At 47.5% G+C, this 23,197-nt stretch overlaps 1 protein-coding gene across 1 annotated transcript in view; it reads left to right on the top strand.

The window, feature by feature from the left end:
- LOC134984212 (uncharacterized) overlaps positions 1–23,197 on the top strand; it is a 211,827-nt gene that overhangs the window by 45,587 nt on the left and 143,043 nt on the right. Inside the window, 1 exon segment of the mRNA XM_063949844.1 lies at positions 4,800–5,663. Within this exon segment, the coding sequence (XP_063805914.1) occupies positions 4,800–5,663 (864 nt within the window).

Below are 23,197 nucleotides of genomic sequence, written 5' to 3'. Positions count from 1 at the left end.
GTATGCATGTATGTATTAAAGTTATACTTTCAAGGTGTGTGTGTGATGTCTTTATTGGGGTATTTTTTTAGTACTAGTACTACAGGTACCAGCGGGCCCGTTTTTCCGCCGCATGCTGGTACTTGTGGTTCTCCAAGTACCAGCTTGCGGGGGAGGCTTGCTGGGCCTTGTAGTACTGCTACTAAAAACAATATCAAACACTTTTAACAAAGGCTATCAGCCCCCCATCCGCAGCCCTTGGATGGGGGGGACAGCCTCGGGCTTCACCCCTGGCCCTTGGGTAGCTGGGGGGGACCCCTTTATTGAAGGGGTCCCCACTCCCCCAGGGTACCCCGGCCAGGGGTGACTAGTTGGATATTTAATGCCACGGCCGCAGGGCACTGTATAAAAGTGACCCCCGGCTGTGGCATTATCTGTCCAGCTAGTGGAGCCCGGTGCTGGTTGCAAAAATACGGGGGACCCCTACTCCTTTTTGTCACCCATATTTTTGGAACCAGGACCAGGCGCAGAGCCCGATGCTGGTTGTTTAAATATGGGGGAACCCCTGTCCATTTTTCCCCCATATTTCTGCAACCAGGATCGGCTCAAAGAGCCCGAGGCTGGTTTGGCTTAGGAGGGGGACCCCACGCAATTTTTTTTCACATTTTAAACTACTTTATAAAATATAAAAAGGTGCACAATGAACCCCAGCACGGATCTCACAGATTCGTCCGTGATTCATTGTGTTAAAGTCGGCAGTGTTTTGCTAATCACTCCCGTAATACACTGTAAAAAATTACGAATGACATCGACATCGGAAAACACGAAAATGCAGAATACGACAGCTTAGTAAATTAGTCGTAATCAATTAAAAAAGTTGCAGTTTTACACTTTCGATGTCATTCGTAATTAATCTCCAACCAAATCGGGAGAATTACGAATGTTAGTAAATATACCCCCATGTCTTCCTGAAGGGTGTCATGTGCTGAAATCAGATCTTTGTGAGACACAACAATCTCTTTCATCTCAGTCTGTACGAGTGCCAATCTCACTGATATCAGACCTCAAAGCTTGAATATTAGAGTTAAGTTCTGAAGTTAGTTCAGTCCTTAAATGTAAATAACATAGAATGTATAGAGCGTAGAGTAACAGGATCCTCTAGAGCAGGGCTGGCCAAACCGGTCCTCGAGATCTACCAACAGTTCATGTTTTCCAGGCCTCCTGGAGATCTGTAGAATTGTCAGTTAGGAATGAATGCAGCACATCTTAATTAGTAATGACTACACCTGTGCACCAGCTAGGTGGTCTGGAAAATGTGTACTGTTGGTAGATCTCGAGGACTGGTTTGGCCAGCCCTGCTCTAGAGTGTCTTAAGGCGTCTTCAGCCATTACAGCTGGGCTGTGCATCTGACAAGAAGAAGCAGATGATGTTGTAGCGGTCTCAGAAGGACCACTTGAATTTGAGATACCAAAGAGATGGACAGGTGGGGCCGATTTGGTACCTTTTTAAGCTTTTTTGGAGGCATGGTAAGCCGGCTACAAAGAGACTGACCTCTCAGAGATAGGAAAATACAAACGTTCTATAAATAAAAGGAGCAGTAGTACGCTGTCAGGAGGTTACATCAAGATGACTCCGTTCAAAATGACATTCTTAGTCGGGGTGACGGGGGTATCCGAGCCAAAATTTCAAGTAAACATGATGTAATGCAACTCAAATAACACAGTAATGACCGAGAAATTCCACTAGAGGTCAGCGTGATAACAGACGTGAAGTACTCAGCACAGAGAGACAGAAATGGCAAAATATATTCAGTGGCTAAATCCACAAAATAATATACTGTGAGGTTGTAATCAGAGTATAATGAGCTCTACTCAGACGATACTTGATACTGGGCTCTGCATGTAGACTGAGAGGAAGTAGATGATAGTGGTACCATATAAATAGAAGGTAGTTTCACCTTCAGGCAAATGCTTCAATCCAAAATGGCAGCCACCTCACTTCCCAATATCACCGCCGGGCTCCGGTGACTGTGGGCAGCCCGTTCTGTCCCCAGCAGTAGCGGATTGGTCCACCAGGACGCTGGGCCAGAGCCCCTTAGGCTGGTCCAGTTGTCCCCTTGATGTCCAGTCTCCTTCACACAGTGGGCCATCTGCAGTGATTGGAGCTCAGATCAGTCAGCGCTAGGTGACAGCTTCTGCACATGTGCAGAGGCTCAATGAAAAGCTGATGTGCAGCGCGGCGCACCAATGCACCACCCCCTCCCTCTCTGCTCACAGGCCGGATATCCCCAGTCCCACCACTTCTATTGTGTCCTGGTCCGGGCTGCAGCGTCCGCCCCGCAGCTTACCAGCCAGCAGGGGCTCAGTGTCTGGCCATGCTGGCTGTAGGAAAGGAGGGGTGGGCCACAGGGAATGAAGTGCGGCCGGTGTCTGCCTCAGACCGCCCACTCTTATCATCTGTGCACTGATAGAGAAGCAGGAGCTCAGCCTCAGCTCCGTGATGGCTGCCTGGTGGGGTGACTTATGTGGGTGAGCTGGATGTTATTAATAAGGTAGTGTGTGTGTCTTATGTAACGCTGCATCTCTTCATGTATCCAGTCATGGTGATGGTTGCTGCAATTTCTAGAACTTTGTTGTTCCTGCCTCTGGTCCTTTCATTTGTGCTGCTAACGCTATGGTGAAAACAGAATACATAGGATATCCCAAAGCCCGGGCTACCCGCTGTCATTATGCCGACGGCATCATTCCAGAGGTGAAAATCCCCACAGTCCCCCCAAAACCTAATCTAAACCTGATTCCCCCCTCACACTAACCAGCCTTTCCCACAGCCTGTCCCTATCCCTCCCCAGTGCTGCTAATTCCCCCGGGAGATGCCTACCCCCCCCTATACACAGCCTAACCCTCCCTCCCCCACAGCCTAACCCCCCCTACACACAGCCTAACCCCCCCTCCCCCACAACCTAACACTGCACGTGGGATGCCTTAGCCCCCCCCTACCCACAGCCTAACCCTCCTACCCTAGTGGTGTTAACCCCCTCGGGGGATGCATAACCCCCCTACCGACAACCTAACCCTCCCAGGAGGATGCCTAACCCCCCCCCCCCTACCCGCAGCCTAATCCTCCAACCCTAACAGCCTAACCTTTCCTCTCCCACAGCCTAACCCTTCCTGGGGGATGCCTAACCCTCCCTACCTGCAGCCTAACCCTCCTCGGGGGATGCCTTAGGCCCCACTACCTGCAGCCTAACCCTCCCTCCCCCACAGCTTAACCCTCCCTCTTCCACAGCTTAATCCTCCCTCCCCCATAGCCTAATCCTTCCCAGTGGATGACTAACCCTCCCACCCTAGCAGCCTAACCCTCCATCCCCCACAGCGTAACCTTTCCCGGGGGATGCCTAACCCTCTATCCCACACAACCTAACCCTCCCCATGGGATTCCTAACCCCCCTACGCACAGCCTAACCCCCCCTACCCACAGCCTAACCATCCCTCCCCCACAGTCTTTCCCTAAACCTCCCCAGTGGTGCTAAGCCTAACCCTTCTCCCTGCAGCCTAACCCTCTGTCCCTCACAGCCTAGCCCCCCCAACCTAGCAGCCTAACCCTATCCCTCTCTGGGGATGCCTAACTCTAACCCCCCCACCTACCCACAGCCTAACCCTAACCATCCCACCCCTGCAGCCAAAAGCACCTCCAAGTCAGGTGTCTAGAGCGTGCAGGAAAGACTGGGCGCACATAGCCCCAGAATACAGCCCATGGCTTCAGCAGCGTCACTAGGCTGCGGCAGTGAACAGTGCCCGGAGTGAGTAGAGCAAGCGGCTTTAGGGTAGTGGGGGACAAAATAGATTGGGTCTTGGTCCCAGCGGGGGCTGAGAGCTATCAGGTAGGGTAAATAAGAAGCCACTTACTGAGGAGAGCTCCAGAAAGCAGGTCTGCATGGACCACACTCCTCTTATTTATTATTTTATATACTAACAGGGGTGACAGGTGTGGTACCTCCCTGCAAAGGCAGATCCAGTCTCTTTCTCATCAGACTCTGCTGTCTTCCCTGCACTCTTAGATGTTCACTGCTGCCAGTAGCACACGTATGAGAAGCAGAAGTATGGCGGCAGCTGTATAGATTCTGATATGTCATTCTCTATATCATACTTACTGTGCACACCATCATCCTTATTACTATTGTGAATATAGAGGTAAGACACTGATGATGGGGGTGTAAGAGTGGATTATAACCCAGCAGATGATGATGATGATTGCAGTGTATAATATGGTGTATTGCATGTAAAATACATTGTTCCACACCTACTCTACTGTAGCAATATACCTTATATAAGGGTGAGTAACACATGTACAGGCTTACCAGCGTATGAGCACACACATAAAGGAATGCTTCCTTACCAATGCTTCCAGGAGTAACGTTAGGAGACATTTCTCTGATCCATCAGCTCATATGACTGATGTTATTGTTCATCTAGAATCTCCAATTCATACGATATGTTCCCCATCCATTGTTTTACATTGGTGCTGACATAGGACTTGGCGAGTGACTACATCTCCATTTATACTTCATGGTTAGTTACCAGTACAAGAGAGAGATATATCTAAGTCTTATTATAATATTACATTTGTTATTGTGAGTGTTCTCAGGAGGGTGGACATAATGATAGTCTGAGACACAATATTATAAAGCCTTCATTAAAAATTATGTTTTATTATACACACACATTTACAATTAAGTGTCCCAGAGAGTCGTCTTCTATTGTTTACAAGATTAATATTGTTACAGAAAATGTCACTTTTCCATAATGTATTTTATTTCCAGCAGATGGACACACAAGCAGGAACATCTCAGAAGGACATCTAATGTTATCCCCGGATTGTGACATAAAAGATAATGACAGTAGACAGGATTCTCCAGGAGCTAATCCCATTACCCCAATTATACATCCAGCTCTATCAGCTGGTCCCTCTGATCCTGGGAAATGTTCTGCTGATAACTCTGATATTGGTGCATCTGTTACAGCTCTGAGAGTAGATACAGTGTTTCCCTGTTCTATAGATGCCAAATGTTTTACACAGAACACAAAACGTATTACCCATCAGCCAGCTAAGGAAGGTGAGAGGCCATTTCCATGTTCTGAGTGTGGGAAATGTTTTGCACGGAAATCAAATCTTGTTATACATCAGAGAAGTCACACAGGTGAGAAGCCGTTTTCTTGTTCTGAGTGTGGGAAATGTTTTTCCCAGAAATCACAACTTGTTACACATCAGAGAAGTCACACAGGTGAGAAGCCATTTTCTTGCTCTGAGTGTGGGAAATGTTTTAGATGGAAAACACAACTTGTTACACATCACAGAAGTCACACAGGTGAGAAGCCATTTTCTTGCTCTGAGTGTGGAAAACATTGTTTAAATAAATCACATCTTGTTATACATCAGAGAAGTCACACAGGTGAGAAGCCATTTTCTTGCTCTGAGTGCGGTAAATGTTTTTCCCAGAAATCACCACTTGTTACACATCAGCGAAGTCACACAGGTGAGAAGCCATTTTCTTGCTCTGAGTGTGGGAAATGTTTTACACGGAAATCACAACTTGTTAGACATCGGAGAACTCGCACAGGTGAGAATACATTTCCATGTTCTGAGTGTGGGAAATGTTCTGCACACAAATCAGATCTTAGAAACCCATGAGAGAAGTCACACAGGTGAGAAGCCATTTTCTTGCTCTGAATGTGGGAAATGTTTTACACAGAAATCACAACTTGTTACATATCAGAGAAGTCACACAGATAGGAGGCCATTTCCATGCTCTGAGAAATAAATCATCTCTTGTTGTACATATTAGACTTCATCAGGTGAGGAACCATTTCATTTTCTGGAGTATACTTATTATTGCCATACGTTGTTCTTCAAGGTTCTTATCCTATCTCCTATGCTTTTTGCAATATACATGTTACCACTGGGTGAAATAATCAGATGTCATGCCCTCATCTACCACTGCTATGCAGATAACCTGTCTCTTGCTCCGGGTACTGAGAACCCAGTACCAATCCTAAATGGTTGTCTAGCTGAGCTCCAGGTGTGGGTGATGCCAGTTGGCTGTGACTCAGTCCTGGTGAAACAGGTCCTTATGATAGAAGCTCACCAATAAATGGCAGGGCTACAGCTCAGCTTTACTACCAATCAGACTTGCCACATAGCACCCATTCTCTGTTCCCTTCACCGGCTGCCTATAAGATGGTAACTATTACATAATCTTACTGACTCTCCCAGCCCTACATGACCAGGGTCACAGGTACCAGAAGCAGCTTCTGCCTCCTTACTGCCCTGTTTCTTACTTCCATCTGCAGATGAAGGTCTGTTACCAGCAGTACCAAGAATCCCCAAGCAGTGCTGAGATGTCAGGGGTAGACAGGGTGGGTGGCACTATTGCTGTATCAGTGGCACTGTCTGGGTAATATCCCCAAGCAGAGCTGAGGGGGTACTCAGGGTGGCTGGCAGTAGTGGGGACTGCAGGAGGCAGTGTCTGTGAGACTCTTGTCCTCAAGCAGAGTTAAGGTGTCAGAGGAGGAGACAAGGTGGTGGCAGAAGCGGAAGAAGACAGGGCAGTGGCAGTAGTGGGCTGAGACAGGGAGGGTTGCAGTAGTGGGGAGAGACGGTGGTGGCAGTAGTGGGGCAGACAGGATGAGTGGCAGTAGTGGAAGGAGACAGGGCAGGTAGCAGTAGTGGGGGAAGACGGTGGTGGCAGTACTGGGGGGAGGGTGGGTAGTAGTGTGGGGGAGGCAGGGCAAATGGCATTAGTGGGGGGAGACAGGGCGGTGGCAGTAGTGGAGGGATGCAGGGCAGTTGGCAGTAGTGTGGGGGAGATGGTGGGTAGCAGTAGTGGAGGAGACAGAGCGATGGCAGTAGTGGGAGACAGGGCGGAGGCAGTAGTGGGGAAAGACAGGGTGGGTAGCAGTAGGGGGGAGACAGGGCAGGTGGCAGTAGTGGGAGGCAGGGTGGTGGCAGTAGTGGGGGGAGACTGGGTGGGGGGAGACAGGGCAGGTGGCAGTAGTGGGGAAGACAGGGTGGGTGGCAGTGGGGGGGAGACAGTAGTAGAGGGAGACAGGGCGGGTGGCAGTAGTGGGGAGAGACCGGGTGGGTGGCAGTAGTGTGGGGGGGGGGGGGGTCAGGGCGGATGGTCAAAGTGCAGTACCAGGGGCTGCCGGAGGCAGTAAAGAGGTGTATGGGTTCCGCACAGAATCAGTTGATAATCAGACTTAATGATGATTATGCTTCCTTATTTCTAATTAATCCCTTGTATGTGTTACTGTTGTTTGCTGTGTCAGCCTTTATGTGTGTTCTGTGTAATAATCCTGAAAGTAGTGCTGCTACCGATCTCATATCATTTGTAGTAACTTGGAAAAGATGAGATATGAGGTGCACTCTGGAAGCTTATAGGGGGTTAATCAGAGATGATCGCAGATGTGACATCACGCAGCCCCCCAGAAAATTGTACCGGCTCACCCGCGTTCGCCCCTCAGAGATGTGGCCACAATGTGTGTGTCTGTGCGGCCGATGTGCATGTGTATTTTTCCAACACCAGCAAACTGCTGCGTGCCGCTATTGCGGCTGGGTCTGAATGACCCCCATAGGCTGTTGTGCAGACTACTAAAGTATTTTTGAAGTTTAAACTATAGACAAAAATCTGTGTATTAAAGATATGTAATAAAGTTGTTTAAAAACAAAAGATTTCCATTGAGTCTTTTTATGTGTCTGTGTATTATCTAATTTCAGGATAGTTGTCGCTATGGTGACAGAAACAATTTCCTGTTAATGTGTCATTTGTGTTGTTACTTTTGTGTCCACATAATATCAGTGTTGCTGTGTATAAATATCCCGTCTGGTGTGTAAAGGTGGGTACACACGCTGCCATTGTGACTGTGCGATTTCCCTTGAACTGTCCGGAGGCCAGAACCACCAAAAGTGACTGTATGTACTTGTGATTGTGGCTATGTGTGATTGTGACAGCTCATGTGAATAGTGGGTGACATTACAGGGGGAGGTCTCTCTGTGTAACTAATAGTGGCAGACATTTTATATCAGTGCATTAATGTGGAGTGGGGGCAGTGGCCTGGCAGGAAGCTGCAATTACATCATGTGACTTCCTCTCATTTCCATATTCCCTTCTGCTGTGTGTGTATATGTATGTATGTATGTATTGTCAAAGTCGAAAAATATTGTAATACATATGCCTTGTACTAACCCCATGCACATGCCCGCTGCTTGTGCACTCAGTCCTCCGTTCGTGCACATATCCGCAATTTGCGTAGGATATGGGTATTTACGGCGGAGTTTGTGAGCGCATAGAGGGTTATTAGAACATTACATATTTAACCCAAATAGTGCACATTGTACACATAGCCCCCTGCGCCACATCAGAAAGAAATAGCTGTTTAAAATGATAACAGAACAAAGGGATTCACCTTTACAGGGTAGGAGGGGACAGAACAAGGTTACAAGGTGGTGTTTGGTAATCAGCTGTAGGGTATTTTAAGGGAAACATTCTGGTGTTGGTTTGAGGAAAATCGCATGTTCCTGAGGATAGTTAGATGCAGAAGCAGAATATAGGTTTAAACTGTATTTACTGTATATTATGTATGCGGGGGGAATCCAGAGGAGACCACCCACAAGAGCAGTTGAGAAAGACATCACCCACCTTTTCAAATCAACCTATGACCTCTCCCGTAATGAAAAGGTACATCTCTGTGTCCAATAGACAAAGGGATTACAGTGACTATTGTATTGTTTTGTTTTGTATGAAGTGAATAAAGAGAGCTTGCAGCAGGCTTGGACACACAAGACTCTGAACGCTATCTGTATGACCAGCGGAGGACCGGCTCGGGTTGCTCTTGCGAACATTCTCACGTATGTACATTCTCTGTAGCCATTATTCTGTTTAGATTTACTTGTTAGCCTGTAGTGTATGATTTGTATTGTTGTACCTTTTGGAATTAATCCACTGAGGCCTTAGAACCCTGTGGTTTCAACTACAAATCAGTGTGGTGTCTTCAATTTCCTGCAAGGAGTTTAAAGTGTATTTATCTGTATAAGGTGTATAGGCATTGATAAGGTGTACGCACTGCGGGTACTTTGTATCGCCAGCGCTACTTAAGGTTTAAAGGTGTAACATCATTGCAGTGCTTTGCTGCATAAGGTTTAAGGTGTAACATCATTGCAGTGCTTTGCTGCATAAGGTTTAAGGTGTAACATCATTGCAGAGCTTTGCTGCATAAGGTTTAAGGTGTAACATCATTGCAGAGCTTTGCTGCATGAGGTTTAAGGTGTAACATCATTGCAGTGCTTTGCTGCATAAGGTTTAAGGTGTAACATCATTGCAGTGCTTTGCTGCATAAGGTTTAAGGTGTAACATCATTGCAGTGCTTTGCTGCATAAGGTTTAAGGTGTAACATCATTGCAGTGCTTTGCTGCATAAGGTTTAAGGTGTAACATCATTTCAGTGCTTTGCTGCATAAGGTTTAAGGTGTAACATCATTGCAGTGCTTTGCTGCATGAGGTTTAAGGTGTAACATCATTGCAGTGCTTTGCATGAGGTTTAAGGTGTAACATCATTGCAGTGCTTTGCTGCATGAGGTTTAAGGTGTAACATCATTGCAGTGCTTTGCTGCATGAGGTTTAAGGTGTAACATCATTGCAGTGCTTTGCTGCATGAGGTTTAAGGTGTAACATCATTGCAGTGCTTTGCTGCATGAGGTTTAAGGTGTAACATCATTGCAGTGCTTTGCTGCATGAGGTTTAAGGTGTAACATCATTGCAGTGCTTTGCTGCATAAGGTTTAAGGTGTAACATCATTGCAGTGCTTTGCTGCATAAGGTTTAAGGTGTAACATCGTTGCAGAGCTTTGCTGCATAAGGTTTAAGGTGTAACATCGTTGCAGAGCTTTGCTGCATAAGGTTTAAGGTGTAACATCGTTGCAGAGCTTTGCTGCATAAGGTTTAAGGTGTAACATCGTTGCAGTGCTTTGCTGCATAAGGTTTAAGGTGTAACATCATTTCAGTGCTTTGCTGCATAAGGTTTAAGGTGTAACATCATTGCAGTGCTTTGCTGCATGAGGTTTAAGGTGTAACATCATTGCAGTGCTTTGCTGCATGAGGTTTAAGGTGTAACATCATTGCAGTGCTTTGCTGCATGAGGTTTAAGGTGTAACATCATTGCAGTGCTTTGCTGCATGAGGTTTAAGGTGTAACATCATTGCAGTGCTTTGCTGCATGAGGTTTAAGGTGTAACATCATTGCAGTGCTTTGCTGCATGAGGTTTAAGGTGTAACATCATTGCAGTGCTTTGCTGCATAAGGTTTAAGGTGTAACATCATTGCAGTGCTTTGCTGCATAAGGTTTAAGGTGTAACATCATTGAAGAGCTTTGCTGCATAAGGTTTAAGGTGTAACATCGTTGCAGAGCTTTGCTGCATAAGGTTTAAGGTGTAACATCGTTGCAGAGCTTTGCTGCATAAGGTTTAAGGTGTAACATCGTTGCAGTGCTTTGCTGCATAAGGTTTAAGGTGTAACATCATTGCAGAGCTTTGCTGCATAAGGTTTAAGGTGTAACATCGTTGCAGAGCTTTGCTGCATAAGGTTTAAGGTGTAACATCGTTGCAGAGCTTTGCTGCATAAGGTTTAAGGTGTAACATCGTTGCAGTGCTTTGCTGCATAAGGTTTAAGGTGTAACATCGTTGCAGTGCTTTGCTGCATAAGGTTTAAGGTGTAACATCGTTGCAGTGCTTTGCTGCATAAGGTTTAAGGTGTAACATCGTTGCAGAGCTTTGCTGCATAAGGTTTAAGGTGTAACATCGTTGCAGAGCTTTGCTGCATAAGGTTTAAAGTGTAACATCATTGCAGTGCTTTGCTGCATAAGGTTTAAGGTGTAACATCATTGCAGTGCTTTGCTGCATAAGGTTTAAGGTGTAACTTCATTGCAGTGCTTTGCTGCATAAGGTTTAAAGTGTAACATCATTGCAGTGCTTTGCTGCATAAGGTTTAAGGTGTAACATCATTGCAGTGCTTTGCTGCATAAGGTTTAAGGTGTAACATCATTGCAGTGCTTTGCTGCATAAGGTTTAAGGTGTAACATCATTGCAGTGCTATGCTGCATAAGGTTTAAGGTGTAACATCGTTGCAGTGCTTTGCTGCATAAGGTTTAAGGTGTAACATCGTTGCAGTGCTTTGCTGCATAAGGTTTAAGGTGTAACATCGTTGCAGTGCTTTGCTGCATAAGGTTTAAGGTGTAACATCGTTGCAGAGCTTTGCTGCATAAGGTTTAAGGTGTAACATCGTTGCAGAGCTTTGCTGCATAAGGTTTAAAGTGTAACATCATTGCAGTGCTTTGCTGCATAAGGTTTAAGGTGTAACATCATTGCAGTGCTTTGCTGCATGAGGTTTAAGGTGTAACATCATTGCAGTGCTTTGCTGCATAAGGTTTAAGGTGTAACATCATTGCAGAGCTTTGCTGCATAAGGTTTAAAGTGTAACATCATTGCAGTGCTTTGCTGCATAAGGTTTAAGGTGTAACATCATTGCAGTGCTTTGCTGCATGAGGTTTAAGGTGTAACATCATTGCAGTGCTTTGCTGCATAAGGTTTAAGGTGTAACATCATTGCAGAGCTTTGCTGCATAAGGTTTAAGGTGTAACATCATTGCAGTGCTTTGCTGCATAAGGTTTAAGGTGTAACATCATTGCAGAGCTTTGCTGCATAAGGTTTAAGGTGTAACATCGTTGCAGTGCTTTGCTGCATAAGGTTTAAGGTGTAACATCGTTGCAGAGCTTTGCTGCATAAGGTTTAAGGTGTAACATCGTTGCAGTGCTTTGCTGCATAAGGTTTAAGGTGTAACATCATTGCAGTGCTTTGCTGCATAAGGTTTAAGGTGTAACATCATTGCAGAGCTTTGCTGCATAAGGTTTAAGGTGTAACATCATTGCAGTGCTTTGCTGCATAAGGTTTAAGGTGTAACATCATTGCAGAGCTTTGCTGCATAAGGTTTAAGGTGTAACATCATTGCAGAGCTTTGCTGCATAAGGTTTAAGGTGTAATCATATCATTGCAGAGCTTTGCTGCATAAGGTTTAAGGTGTAACATCATTGCAGTGCTTTGCTGCATAAGGTTTAAGGTGTAACATCATTGCAGAGCTTTGCTGCATAAGGTTTAAGGTGTAACATCATTGCAGAGCTTTGCTGCATAAGGTTTAAGGTGTAACATCATTGCAGAGCTTTGCTGCATAAGGTTTAAGGTGTAACATCATTGCAGTGCTTTGCTGCATAAGGTTTAAGGTGTAACATCATTGCAGAGCTTTGCTACATAAGGTTTAAGGTGTAACATCATTGCAGAGCTTTGCTGCATAAGGTTTAAAGTGTAATCGTATCATTGCATTGTATAACTGTATAAGGTTTTAAGGTGTATTAATTGTGTGTGCGCACGCTGTGTGTGCTTTGTACCCACAGTGCGGCGTTTGTACGCTGAGTGCGTACACGGTACAGGACTCTGTACGCAAAATAGCATACGAAGTACGTAGCGTGAGCTAGCGACCGCAGCAGCTCCATGGTAAAGGTGTGTTTAAAGGTATAGCTTTATGGTTTAAGATAATATCGACATTATCAGTATGTAGATATATATATATATATATATATATAATTATTATTATTTATGTCTGTTGAAAGGTTGAGTTTTTTGGTTTTTTTTAATTGTACGGGAATTAGGATTGTTGTATTTAAAATGAATTTACCTGACCCTGGCCTGGAGATGTCCATGTATGAAGGTATGGGAGATACCTGCTGCAGTCCCTTCTACTTACATTTGGGAGGTCCAGTTGTGTTGGGGGAACTAGCAGCAAATATTATATGATACATTGGCTCCATAACGTCTCTCTGACCTCTGATTCTTACACAAATACACTCCTATAAGCGCTCTTATTAAATAAGATGATATACATTCCTTATCTATTGAGCAGTAATGTCCTTCATCTCCGGACTCTTCCTTGTATTCACACAAAGTTTCAGAGATGGACTCCCAGTTTCATTATGTATGGAAAAATAGGATTTCTCTGACGTCCTAGTGGATGCTGGGAACTCCGTAAGGACCATGGGGAATAGCGGCTCCGCAGGAGACTGGGCACTCTAAAGAAAGCTTTAGGACTACCTGGTGTGCACTGGCTCCTCCCCCCATGACCCTCCTCCAAGCCTCAGTTAGATTTTTGTGCCCGGCCGAGAAGGGTGCACACTAGGGGCTCTCCTGAGCTTCTTAGTGAAAGTTTAGTTTTAGGTTTTTTATTTTCAGTGAGACCTGCTGGCAACAGGCTCACTGCATCGAGGGACTAAGGGGAGAAGAAGCGAACCTGCCTGCTTGCAGCCAGCTTGGGCTTCTTAGGCTACTGGACACCATTAGCTCCAGAGGGACCGAACACAGGCCCAGCCTCGGAGTCTGGTCCCAGAGCCGCGCCGCCGGCCACCTTACAGAGCCAGAAGCAAGAAGAGGTCCGGAAAAATCGGCGGCAGAAGACATTAGTCTTCAACAAGGTAGCGCACAGCACTGCAGCTGTGCGCCATTGCTCCTCAGGCACACTTCACACTCCGGTCACTGAGGGTGCAGGGCGCTAGGGGGGGGCGTCCTGAGCAGCAATATAAACACCTTGGCTGGCGAAAATACACCACATATAACCCCCAGGGCTATATGGATGTATTTTAACCCCTGCCAGAACTCACCAAAAAGCAGGAGAAAAGTCAGTCGAGAAGGGGGCGGAGCATATCTCCTCAGCACACGGGCGCCATTTTCCATCACAGCTCCGCTGGAAGGACGTCTCCCTGACTCTCCCCTGCAGTCCTGCCCTACAGAAAAGGGTAAAAAAGAGAGGGGGGGCACTAATTTGGCGCAGTTTGATAATATCAGCAGCTATAAAGGAAAAGCACATTATATAGTGGTATTCCTGTGTATATATAGCGCTCTGGTGTGTGCTGGCATACTCTCCCTCTGTCTCTCCAAAGGGCTAGTGGGGTCCTGTCCTCTATCAGAGCATTCCCTGTGTGTGTGCGGTGTGTCGGTACGATTGTGTCCACTTGTTTGAGGAGGAAAATGAGGTGGAGGCGGAGCAATTGCCTATAATAGAGTTGTCACCCCCTAGGGAGTCGACACCTGAGTGGCTGAGCTTATGGAAGGAATTGCGTGACAGTGTCAGCTCTTTACGAAAGACAGTTGACGACATGAGACAGCCGGCTACTCAGCTTGTGCCTGTCCAGGGGTCTCAAAGGCCATCAGGGGCTCTAAAACGCCCGTTACCTCAGATGGCAGATACAGACGCCGACACGGATACTGACTCCAGTGTCGATGATGAAGAGACAAATGTGACTTCCAGTAGGGCCACACGTTACATTATTGAGGCAATGAAAAATGTTTTGCATATTTCTGATAATACAAGTACCACTAAAAAGGGTATTATGTTTGGTAGTTTTTCCTGCATCCGAGGAATTAAATGAAGTGTGTGATGAGGCGTGGGTTTCCCCCGATAAAAAACTGATAATTCCTAAAAGGTTATTGGCATCATACCCTTTCCCGCCAGAGGATAGGGCACGTTGGGAAACACCCACTAGGGTGGATAAAGCGCTCACACGCTTGTCTAAACAGGTGGCTCTACCCTCTCCTGATACGGCCGCCCTAAAGGAACCTGCTGACAGAAAGCAGGAGAATATCCTAAAATGTATATACACTCACACGGGTGTTATACTGCGACCAGCAATCGCCTCAGCCTGGATGTGCAGTGCTGGGGTGGCGTGGTCGGATTCCCTGACTGAAAATATTGATACCCTAGATAGGGACAGTATATTACTGACTATAGAGCATTTAAAAGATGCATTTTTATATATGCGTGATGCGCAGAGGGATATTTGCCGACTGGCATCAAGAGTTAGCGCCCTGTCCATTTCTGCCAGAAGAGGGTTATGGACGCGGCAGTGGTCAGGTGATGCGGATTCCAAAAGGCATATGGAAGTATTGCCTTATAAAGGTGAGGAGTTATTTGGGGTAGGTCTATCAGACCTGGTAGCCACGGCAACTGCTGGGAAATCCACATTTTTACCCCAGGTAGCCTCTCAACATAAGAAGACGCCGTATTATCAGGCGCAGTCCTTTCGGCCCCATAAGGGCAAGCGGGCAAAAGGCTCCTGATTTCTGCCCCGTGGCAGAGGGAGAGGAAAAAGGCTGCAGCAAACAGCCAGTTCCCAGGAACAGAAGCCTTCTCCCGCCTCTGCCAAGTCCTCAGCATGACGCTGGGGCTTTACAAGCGGACTCTGGCACGGTGGGGGCCCGTCTCAAGAATTTCAGCGCGCAGTGGGCTCACTCGCAAGTGGATCCCTGGATCCTTCAGGTGGTATCTCAGGGCTACAAATTGGAATTCGAGACGTCTCCCCCTCGCAGTTTCCTAAAGTCTGCTTTACCGACGTCTCCCTCCGACAGGGAGGCAGTATTGGAAGCCATTCACAAGCTGTATTCCCAGCAGGTGATAATCAAGGTACCCCTCCTGCAACAGGGAAAGGGGTATTATTCCACACTGTTTGTGGTACCGAACACTTACATACAGAGGTTCAAATTCAAGATGGAGTCACTCAGAGCAGTGATTGCATACCTGGAAGAAGGGGGATTATATGGTGTCTCTGGACATCAAGGATGCTTACCTCCATGTCCCAATTTACCCTTCTCACCAAGGGTACCTCAGGTTTGTGGTACAGAACTGTCACTATCAGTTTCAGACGCTGCCGTTTGGATTGTCCACGGCACCCCGGGTCTTTACCAAGGTAATGGCCGAAATGATGATACTCCTTCGAAGGAAGGGAGTTTTAGTTATCCCTTACTTGGACGATCTCCTGATAAGGGCAAGATCCAGGGAACAGTTGGAAGTCGGGGTAGCACTATCTCAGGTAGTGTTGCAGCAGCACGGTTGGATTCTCAATATTCCAAAATCGCAGCTGATCCCGACGACACGTCTTCTATTCCTAGGGATGATCCTGGACACAGTACAGAAAAAGGTGTTTCTCCCGGAGGAGAAAGCCAGGGAGTTATCCGAGCTAGTCAGAAACCTCCTAAAACCAGGCCAAGTCCCAGTGCATCAATGCACAAGGGTCCTGGGAAAAATGGTGGCTTCCTACGAAGCAATCCCATTCGGCAGATTCCACGCAAGAACTTTCCAGTGGGATCTGCTAGACAAATGGTCCGGGTCGCATCTTCAGATGCATCAGCAGATAATCTTGTCACCAAAGACAAGGGTGTCTCTCCTGTGGTGGTTGCAGAGTGCTCATCTTCTAGAGGGCCTCAGATTCGGCATTCAGGACTGGATCCTGGTGACCACGGATGCCAGCCTGAGAGGCTGGGGAGCAGTCACACAGGGAAGGAATTTCCGGGGCTTGTGGTCAAGCCTGGAGACATCACTTCACATAAATATCCTGGAGCTAAGGGCCATTTACAATGCTCTAAGCCTAGCAAGACCTCTGCTTCAAGGTCAGCCGGTGCTGATCCAGTCAGACAACATCACGGCAGTCGCCCACGTAAACAGACAGGGCGGCACAAGAAGCAGGAGGGCAATGGCAGAAGCTGCAAGGATTCTTCGCTGGGCGGAAAATCATGTGATAGCACTGTCAGCAGTGTTCATTCCGGGAGTGGACAACTGGGAAGCAGACTTCCTCAGCAGGCACGACCTCCACCCGGGAGAGTGGGGACTTCACCCATAAGTCTTCCACATGATTGTGAACCATTGGGAAAAACCAAAGGTGGACATGATGGCGTCCCGCCTCAACAAAAAACTAGACAGGTATTGCGCCAGGTCAAGGGACCCTCAGGCAATAGCTGTGGACGCTCTGGTAACACCGTGGGTGTACCAGTCAGTGTATGTGTTCCCTCCTCTGCCTCTCATACCCAAGGTACTGAGAATTATAAGACGGAGAGGAGTAAGAACTATACTCGTGGCTCCGGATTGGCCAAGAAGGACTTGGTACCCGGAGCTTCAAGAGATGCTCACAGAGGACCCGTGGCCTCTACCTCTAAGAAGGGACCTGCTCCAGCAAGGACCCTGTCTGTTCCAAGACTTACCGCGGCTGCGTTTGACGGCATGGCGGTTGAACGCCGGATCCTGAAGGAAAAAGGCATTCCGGATGAAGTCATCCCTACCCTGATCAAAGCCAGGAAGGATGTAACCGCACAGCATTATCACCATATTTGGCGTAAATATGTTGCGTGGTGCGAGGCCAGGAAGGCCCCTACAGAGGAATTTCAACTGGGTCGTTTCCTGCATTTCCTGCAAACAGGAGTGTCTATGGGCCTAAAATTAGGGTCCATTAAGGTTCAAATTTCGGCCCTGTCGATTTTCTTCCAGAAAGAACTGGCTTCGGTTCCTGAAGTTCAGACGTTTGTCAAGGGGGTACTGCATATACAGCCTCCTTTTATGCCTCCAGTGGCACCTTGGGATCTCAATGTAGTTCTGGGGTTCCTAAAATCACATTGGTTTGAACCACTCACCACTGTGGACTTAAAATATCTCACATGGAAAGTGGTAATGCTGTCGGCCCTGGCTTCGGCCAGGCGTGTGTCAGAATTGGCGGCTTTATCCTATAAAAGCCCTTACCTAATTTCTCATTCGGACGGGGCGGATTTGAGGACTCGTCCTCAGTTTCTCCGTAAGGTGGTGTCAGCGTTTCACCTGAACCAGCCTATTGTGGTGCCTGCGGCTACTAGGGACTTGGAGGACTCCAAGTTGCTAGACGTTGTCAGGGCCCTGAAAATATATGTTTCCAGGACAGCTGGAGTCAGGAATTCTGACTCGCTGTTTATCCTGTACGCACCCAATAAGCTGGGTGCTCCTGCTTCTAAGCAGACCATTGCTTGCTGGATCTGTAATACAATTCAGCTTGCGCATTCTGTGGCAGGCCTGCCACAGCCAAAATCTGTGAATGCCCACTGCATAAGGAAGGTGGGCTCATCCTGGGCGGCTGCCCGAGGGGTCTTGGCATTACAACTTTGCCGAGCTGCTACTTGGTCAGGGTCAAATACCTTTGTAAAATTTTACAAATTTGACACTCTGGCTGAGGAGGACCTTGAGTTCTCTCATTCGGTGCTGCAGAGTCATCCGCACTCTCCCGCCCGTTTGGGAGCTTTGGTATAATCCCCATGGTCCTTACGGAGTTCCCAGCATCCACTAGGACGTCAGAGAAAATAAGAATTTACTTACCGATAATTCTATTTCTCGTAGTCCGTAGTGGATGCTGGGCGCCCATCCCAAGTGCGGATTATCTGCAATACTTGTACATAGTTATTGTTAACAATTCGGGTTATTGTTGTTGTGAGCCATCTATCCAGAGCCTCCTCTGTTATCATGCTGTTAACTGGGTTCATATCACAAGTTGTACGGTGTGATTGGTGTGGCTGGTATTGAGTCTTACCCGGGATTCAGAATCCTTTCTTATTGTGTACGCTCGTCCGGGCACAGTATCCTAACTGAGCCTTGGAGGAGGGTCATAGGGGGAGGAGCCAGTGCACACCAGGTAGTCCTAAAGCTTTGCTTTTGTGCCCAGTCTCCTGCGGAGCCGCTATTCCCCATGGTCCTTACGGAGTTCCCAGCATCCACTATGGACTACGAGAAATAGAATTATTGGTAAGTAAATTCTTATTTTCTGCATTGTACATATGACTGTGTGTGTGCATGTAGCTGCTGTGTGATATCTACTCTGTGTATCTCACTCATACTGCTATCCCTATATTCTGTACCCTGAAGGGGCTAAGTGCGTCAGGGTTATTGTTTAATATAGGTGTTTCACAGGATATACTCGTGTGTTTTTTCTCTGTGATTTTCAGTCACCTGTCGAAGTAAAAAATATGGTCACATGCATCACATATAAACTCCACACAAGTGGCCTCCGTGCGCGTGCTTGCTCTGCCGTGCGTGCCCATACTCGCACGTTGCGTATATTGGCTCATGAAGTCCTGCGTATTAGCGCGTGGTATGAGTACTTACGGTAGCATATGCATTCACATGGAAAAGCCACAAAGGCATATCTCATATTTAATCCACATAGTACATAATTTACACACAGCCCACACACACCACACCAGCAAGTTACATTTACTTTGGAAAGGGAACAATAGAGATATTCAACTTTACAGGATATGAGGGGACAGAATTAGGTTAGGAGGTGGTGTTTGGTATCCAGCTGTATAGTATTTTAAGAGCAATATCCCGATGGCAGTTTGCAGAAAGTAGCACGCTCCTGCGCATATCTATGCACAGGAACAGAATATTAATATCACACTGTATGTACTGTACTCTTGATATTAAGAGGGAACCCAGTGGAGAACATCTGCAAGTACTCCTGGACCAGGCATCGCCCACCTATTCAAACCAACCTATGACCCCTCCTGTACTGTAAATGGCCAGCCCTTTAACCTATGGATGAAGAGATTACAGTTTCCTTTCTTTCATGCTTTGGACCATTGTATAAAACCAAGCCTCCTGGCTGGCCTCAGTCTCTTTCTCTGAAGGTCATCTATTCAGATTGACTGAGGACCGGAATGTATCCATTGATTGTAGCCTTTGCTCTTATGTGATTGTATTTCTCTGTGATCCCCCTTTTAAAGTAAATGCTTGTTGTGGGTTGGACCTCCACATTTTATATACAATTGGTGACGCATTCCTTTCCTGTTAGGGATTATAAAGTGTATTCTGCCTCACATGTAGCTACTCTGTGCTTACAGCGTGACGGTATACTTATGCAGGGTAGTCTTCAGTATGCCAGCTGTCGGGATCCCGGAGCACAGTATACCGGCGCCGGGATCCCGACAGCCGGCATACCGACACTTATTCTCCCTCGTGGGGGTCCACGACCCCACTGGAGGGAGAATATAATAGCGTGGCGCGCCACCGTGCCCGCAGCGTGGCGAGCGCAGCGAGCCCGCAAGGGGCTCATTTGCGCTCACCACACTATCGGTATGCCGGCGGTCGGGCTCCCGACGCCAGTATGCTGGTCGCCAGGAGCCCGACCGCCGGCATACGTACTACACCCCTTACGCAACGTGTGCGCATCTCATAGGGGCTTCACACACACACTTAGAGGGTTTCAACAGCCTGAACATTCTCTGCATTTAAAGGTATTGCTTTTCTTCATGAAAGTGAATCAGACTTCACACACCATATACCTCTTGAATTCTCTGTGTTAATGCACTGCACAGAGGGTTCTTGTTAAGGTATTAGATTGCTGATATTGTACTAGGTTGCCCGTAAATTGAGCTTTCAGATATGTCAGCTACACAGGGCAACGGAGCTGGGGCTGACCCTACATAGCATGGTGGTGACGCTGCAGACACATTGGAGGAAAATATAGCAGCAGAGGGTTCAGGTTCTGGGGGTTCCCTACCCCCCAGTGGGACTGTAGCAACAGGAGTTCCTAATGACCCACCATGGGCTACTTTTTCCACACTATTAAGTATGCTGGTAACTAGACTTACGCCCCTTATGGGACCTCAAGTGCTGGTACAACCGCATATTGTCCCTGTGGTTAATCCTCCATGGGCGGATCACCTGTCTACTCAGTTACAGCAATTGGACCACTCATTGACTAAACAGAAATCTACCTCTCGCCCGCGTAAGACCAAGGGGTCCTCTAAGCTGGCCATTACTTCCTCGCAATCCACCCACATCCCAGGCACCTCGTCAGATGAGGATGGCGTGTATACTGACCCCACAGACTCTGATCCAGATACTTGTGATGGGGAATCTGTCTCACAGGTGGATGTTCCTGACTTATTGGAGGCTATCTATGCCTCTAAGAAACCGGACAGATTTAAACGTCAGAAGGTTGTTAAACAAGTTTTACCTCACTCTGACCATTTAGTTGACATACGTCAGGAATCCTGGGAAAATCCGGGTAAGAAGTTCACACCTCACAAGAAAATGCTGGCTCGCTATCCCCTCGCTGCGGAGCTAAGTAAAAATTAGGAAACACCCCCGCCAGTGGATTCACAGGTGGTGCGGCTGGTGGTATCCTCAGCTCTGCCTGTAACTACCGTCACTTCTCTAAAAGAGCCGATGGATAAGTGTGTGGAGGGTTGCTAAAAGGCAATTTACACCCTAGCAGGAGCTGTGCATCGGCCCACTATTGCAGCGACATGGGCTGCTGAAGCTATTGAAGCGTGGGCTAAGAAGGTGGAAGCAGAGCTGCCTTCCAATTGTTCTGATAATGCTTGACAATTTCTATCGTATATTGTCACAGCTTCTCATTACATTAAGGAGGCGGCTTCTGATGCCGGTATTCTGGCGGCCAAGGCTTCTACTACGTCCATTTTGGCTCACTGGATTCTCTGGTTACGGTCCTGGTCTGTGGATCTGGATTCAAAGAAAACCCTGGAGGTGCTCCCTTTTAAGGGAGACATTCTTTTTGGAGAGGACCTCAACAAGATAGTGGCTATCTTAACTTCTGCTAAAACAGTGTGTCTACCTAGTACTGCCCCTTCGATGCTGAAGGTTAAGAGTACTTCCTTTCGACCTCCAGGTAAAGCAAAAGGTCAGGCATACCCGAAACAGGCTTGCACTTCCAAAACCCCTAAGCCCAAACCTAAACGTGCCTGGGCTGCCCGTCAGCCTGCTTCCAAACCAGACAAGCCTGCTGCATACGGAGTGGGCCTCACTCTGGGGGGATCCAAAAGGGGGAGGCCGACTTCTAAGGTTTACCCAGGAATGGTTGAGGGCCACTTCCGATGCCTGGGTACGGGAAGTCGTCACTCACGGTTACACCATATCCTTCAAGAATCGTCCCCCTCATCAATTTTGCCTGACAGACATCCTTTCGGATCATGTGAAGGCAAAAACTCTGCATTCGGTGGTACAGTTCCTCCTGGACACAGGAGTGGTGGTACAGGTGCCTCTGGCTCAGAGAGGCAAGGGGTACTATTCACCGCTGTTCCTAGTCCCGAAACCAAATGGGTCCTCTCGGCCCATTCTCAACCTCAAGTCCTTAAACAAATTTGTGAGAGTCTCCAAGTTTCGTATGGAAACTCTTCACTCTATTGTTCTGGCCTTGGAGCCCGGGGATTATATGGTCTCCCTCGACATACAGGATGCTTACCTGCATATTCCTATTGCAATGTCGCATCAACAATACCTGAGGTTTGCTGTAGGCAACCTCCATTATCAATTTAGGGCTTTACCATTTGGTTTGACCACGGCTCCGCGAGTCTTCACAAAGGTCATGGCGGTAATGACGGCTATACTCCGCCGTCAAGGGGTCAGGATCCTCCCGTATCTGGATGACTTGTTGATCCTGGCAAATTCCCCAGATGTTCCCCTTCGTCACCTGGACTTGACGCTCCAGTTTACGCAAGCCCACGGGTGTCTCATGAACTGGAAGAAATCTACCCTGGTCCCTGCTCAGAGCATGGTGCACCTGGGGGCATTGTTGGACACTCACAACCAGCGGTTGTTCTTGTCTCAGGAGAAGGTCCTGAAACTTCAGGACAGGATTCAATGCTTCCTATCTCGTCCACAAGTGTCGATACACTCGGCAATGCAAGTGCTAGGTCTCATGGTGTCTGCTTTCGACATGGTGGAGTACGCTCAATTCCATTCTCGCCCTCTGCAGAAACTGATTCTTGCCAAATGAGACAGCCTGCCTCACCGGATCAGGTCTTACATGATCTCCTTGTCTCCGGAGGTCCGTCTGTCACTATGTTGGTGGCTCCAGGACCAACGTTTGAGCAGGGGTAGTCCCTTCTGGATCTCCAACTGGGTCCTTCTGACGACAGATGCTAGTCTGCGAGGTTGGGGCATGGTGTTGAAGCAACACTCCCTTCAGAGTTGGTGGACCAGGGAGGAGTCTCTCGACCCGATAAACATTCAGGAACTTCGGGCGGTGTTCATTGCACTGAAGTTGGCCCAGCATTTAGTACAGAACAGACCTGTTCAAGTACAGTCGAACAACGCCACCACGGTGGCTTACATAAATCATCAAGGCGGCACTCGAAGCCGCATGGCAATGAGGGAAGTATCAAGGATTCTTCAGTGGGCGGAACGCCATCTACCAGCCATATCGGCAGTGTTCATTCTGGGGGTCCTAAACTGGGAAGCGGACTTCCTCAGTTGTCAGGACGTACGCGCCGGAAAGTGGAGCCTCCATCCAGAAGTTTCAACTCCTAGTGGACAAGTGG

The sequence above is a fragment of the Pseudophryne corroboree genome (assembly GCF_028390025.1).
Source record: "Pseudophryne corroboree isolate aPseCor3 chromosome 3 unlocalized genomic scaffold, aPseCor3.hap2 SUPER_3_unloc_40, whole genome shotgun sequence".
NCBI classification, from domain to species: domain Eukaryota; kingdom Metazoa; phylum Chordata; class Amphibia; order Anura; family Myobatrachidae; genus Pseudophryne; species Pseudophryne corroboree.
Note: the sequence above shows the minus strand (reverse complement) of the source record. Positions and strands in the feature narration are given on the sequence as shown.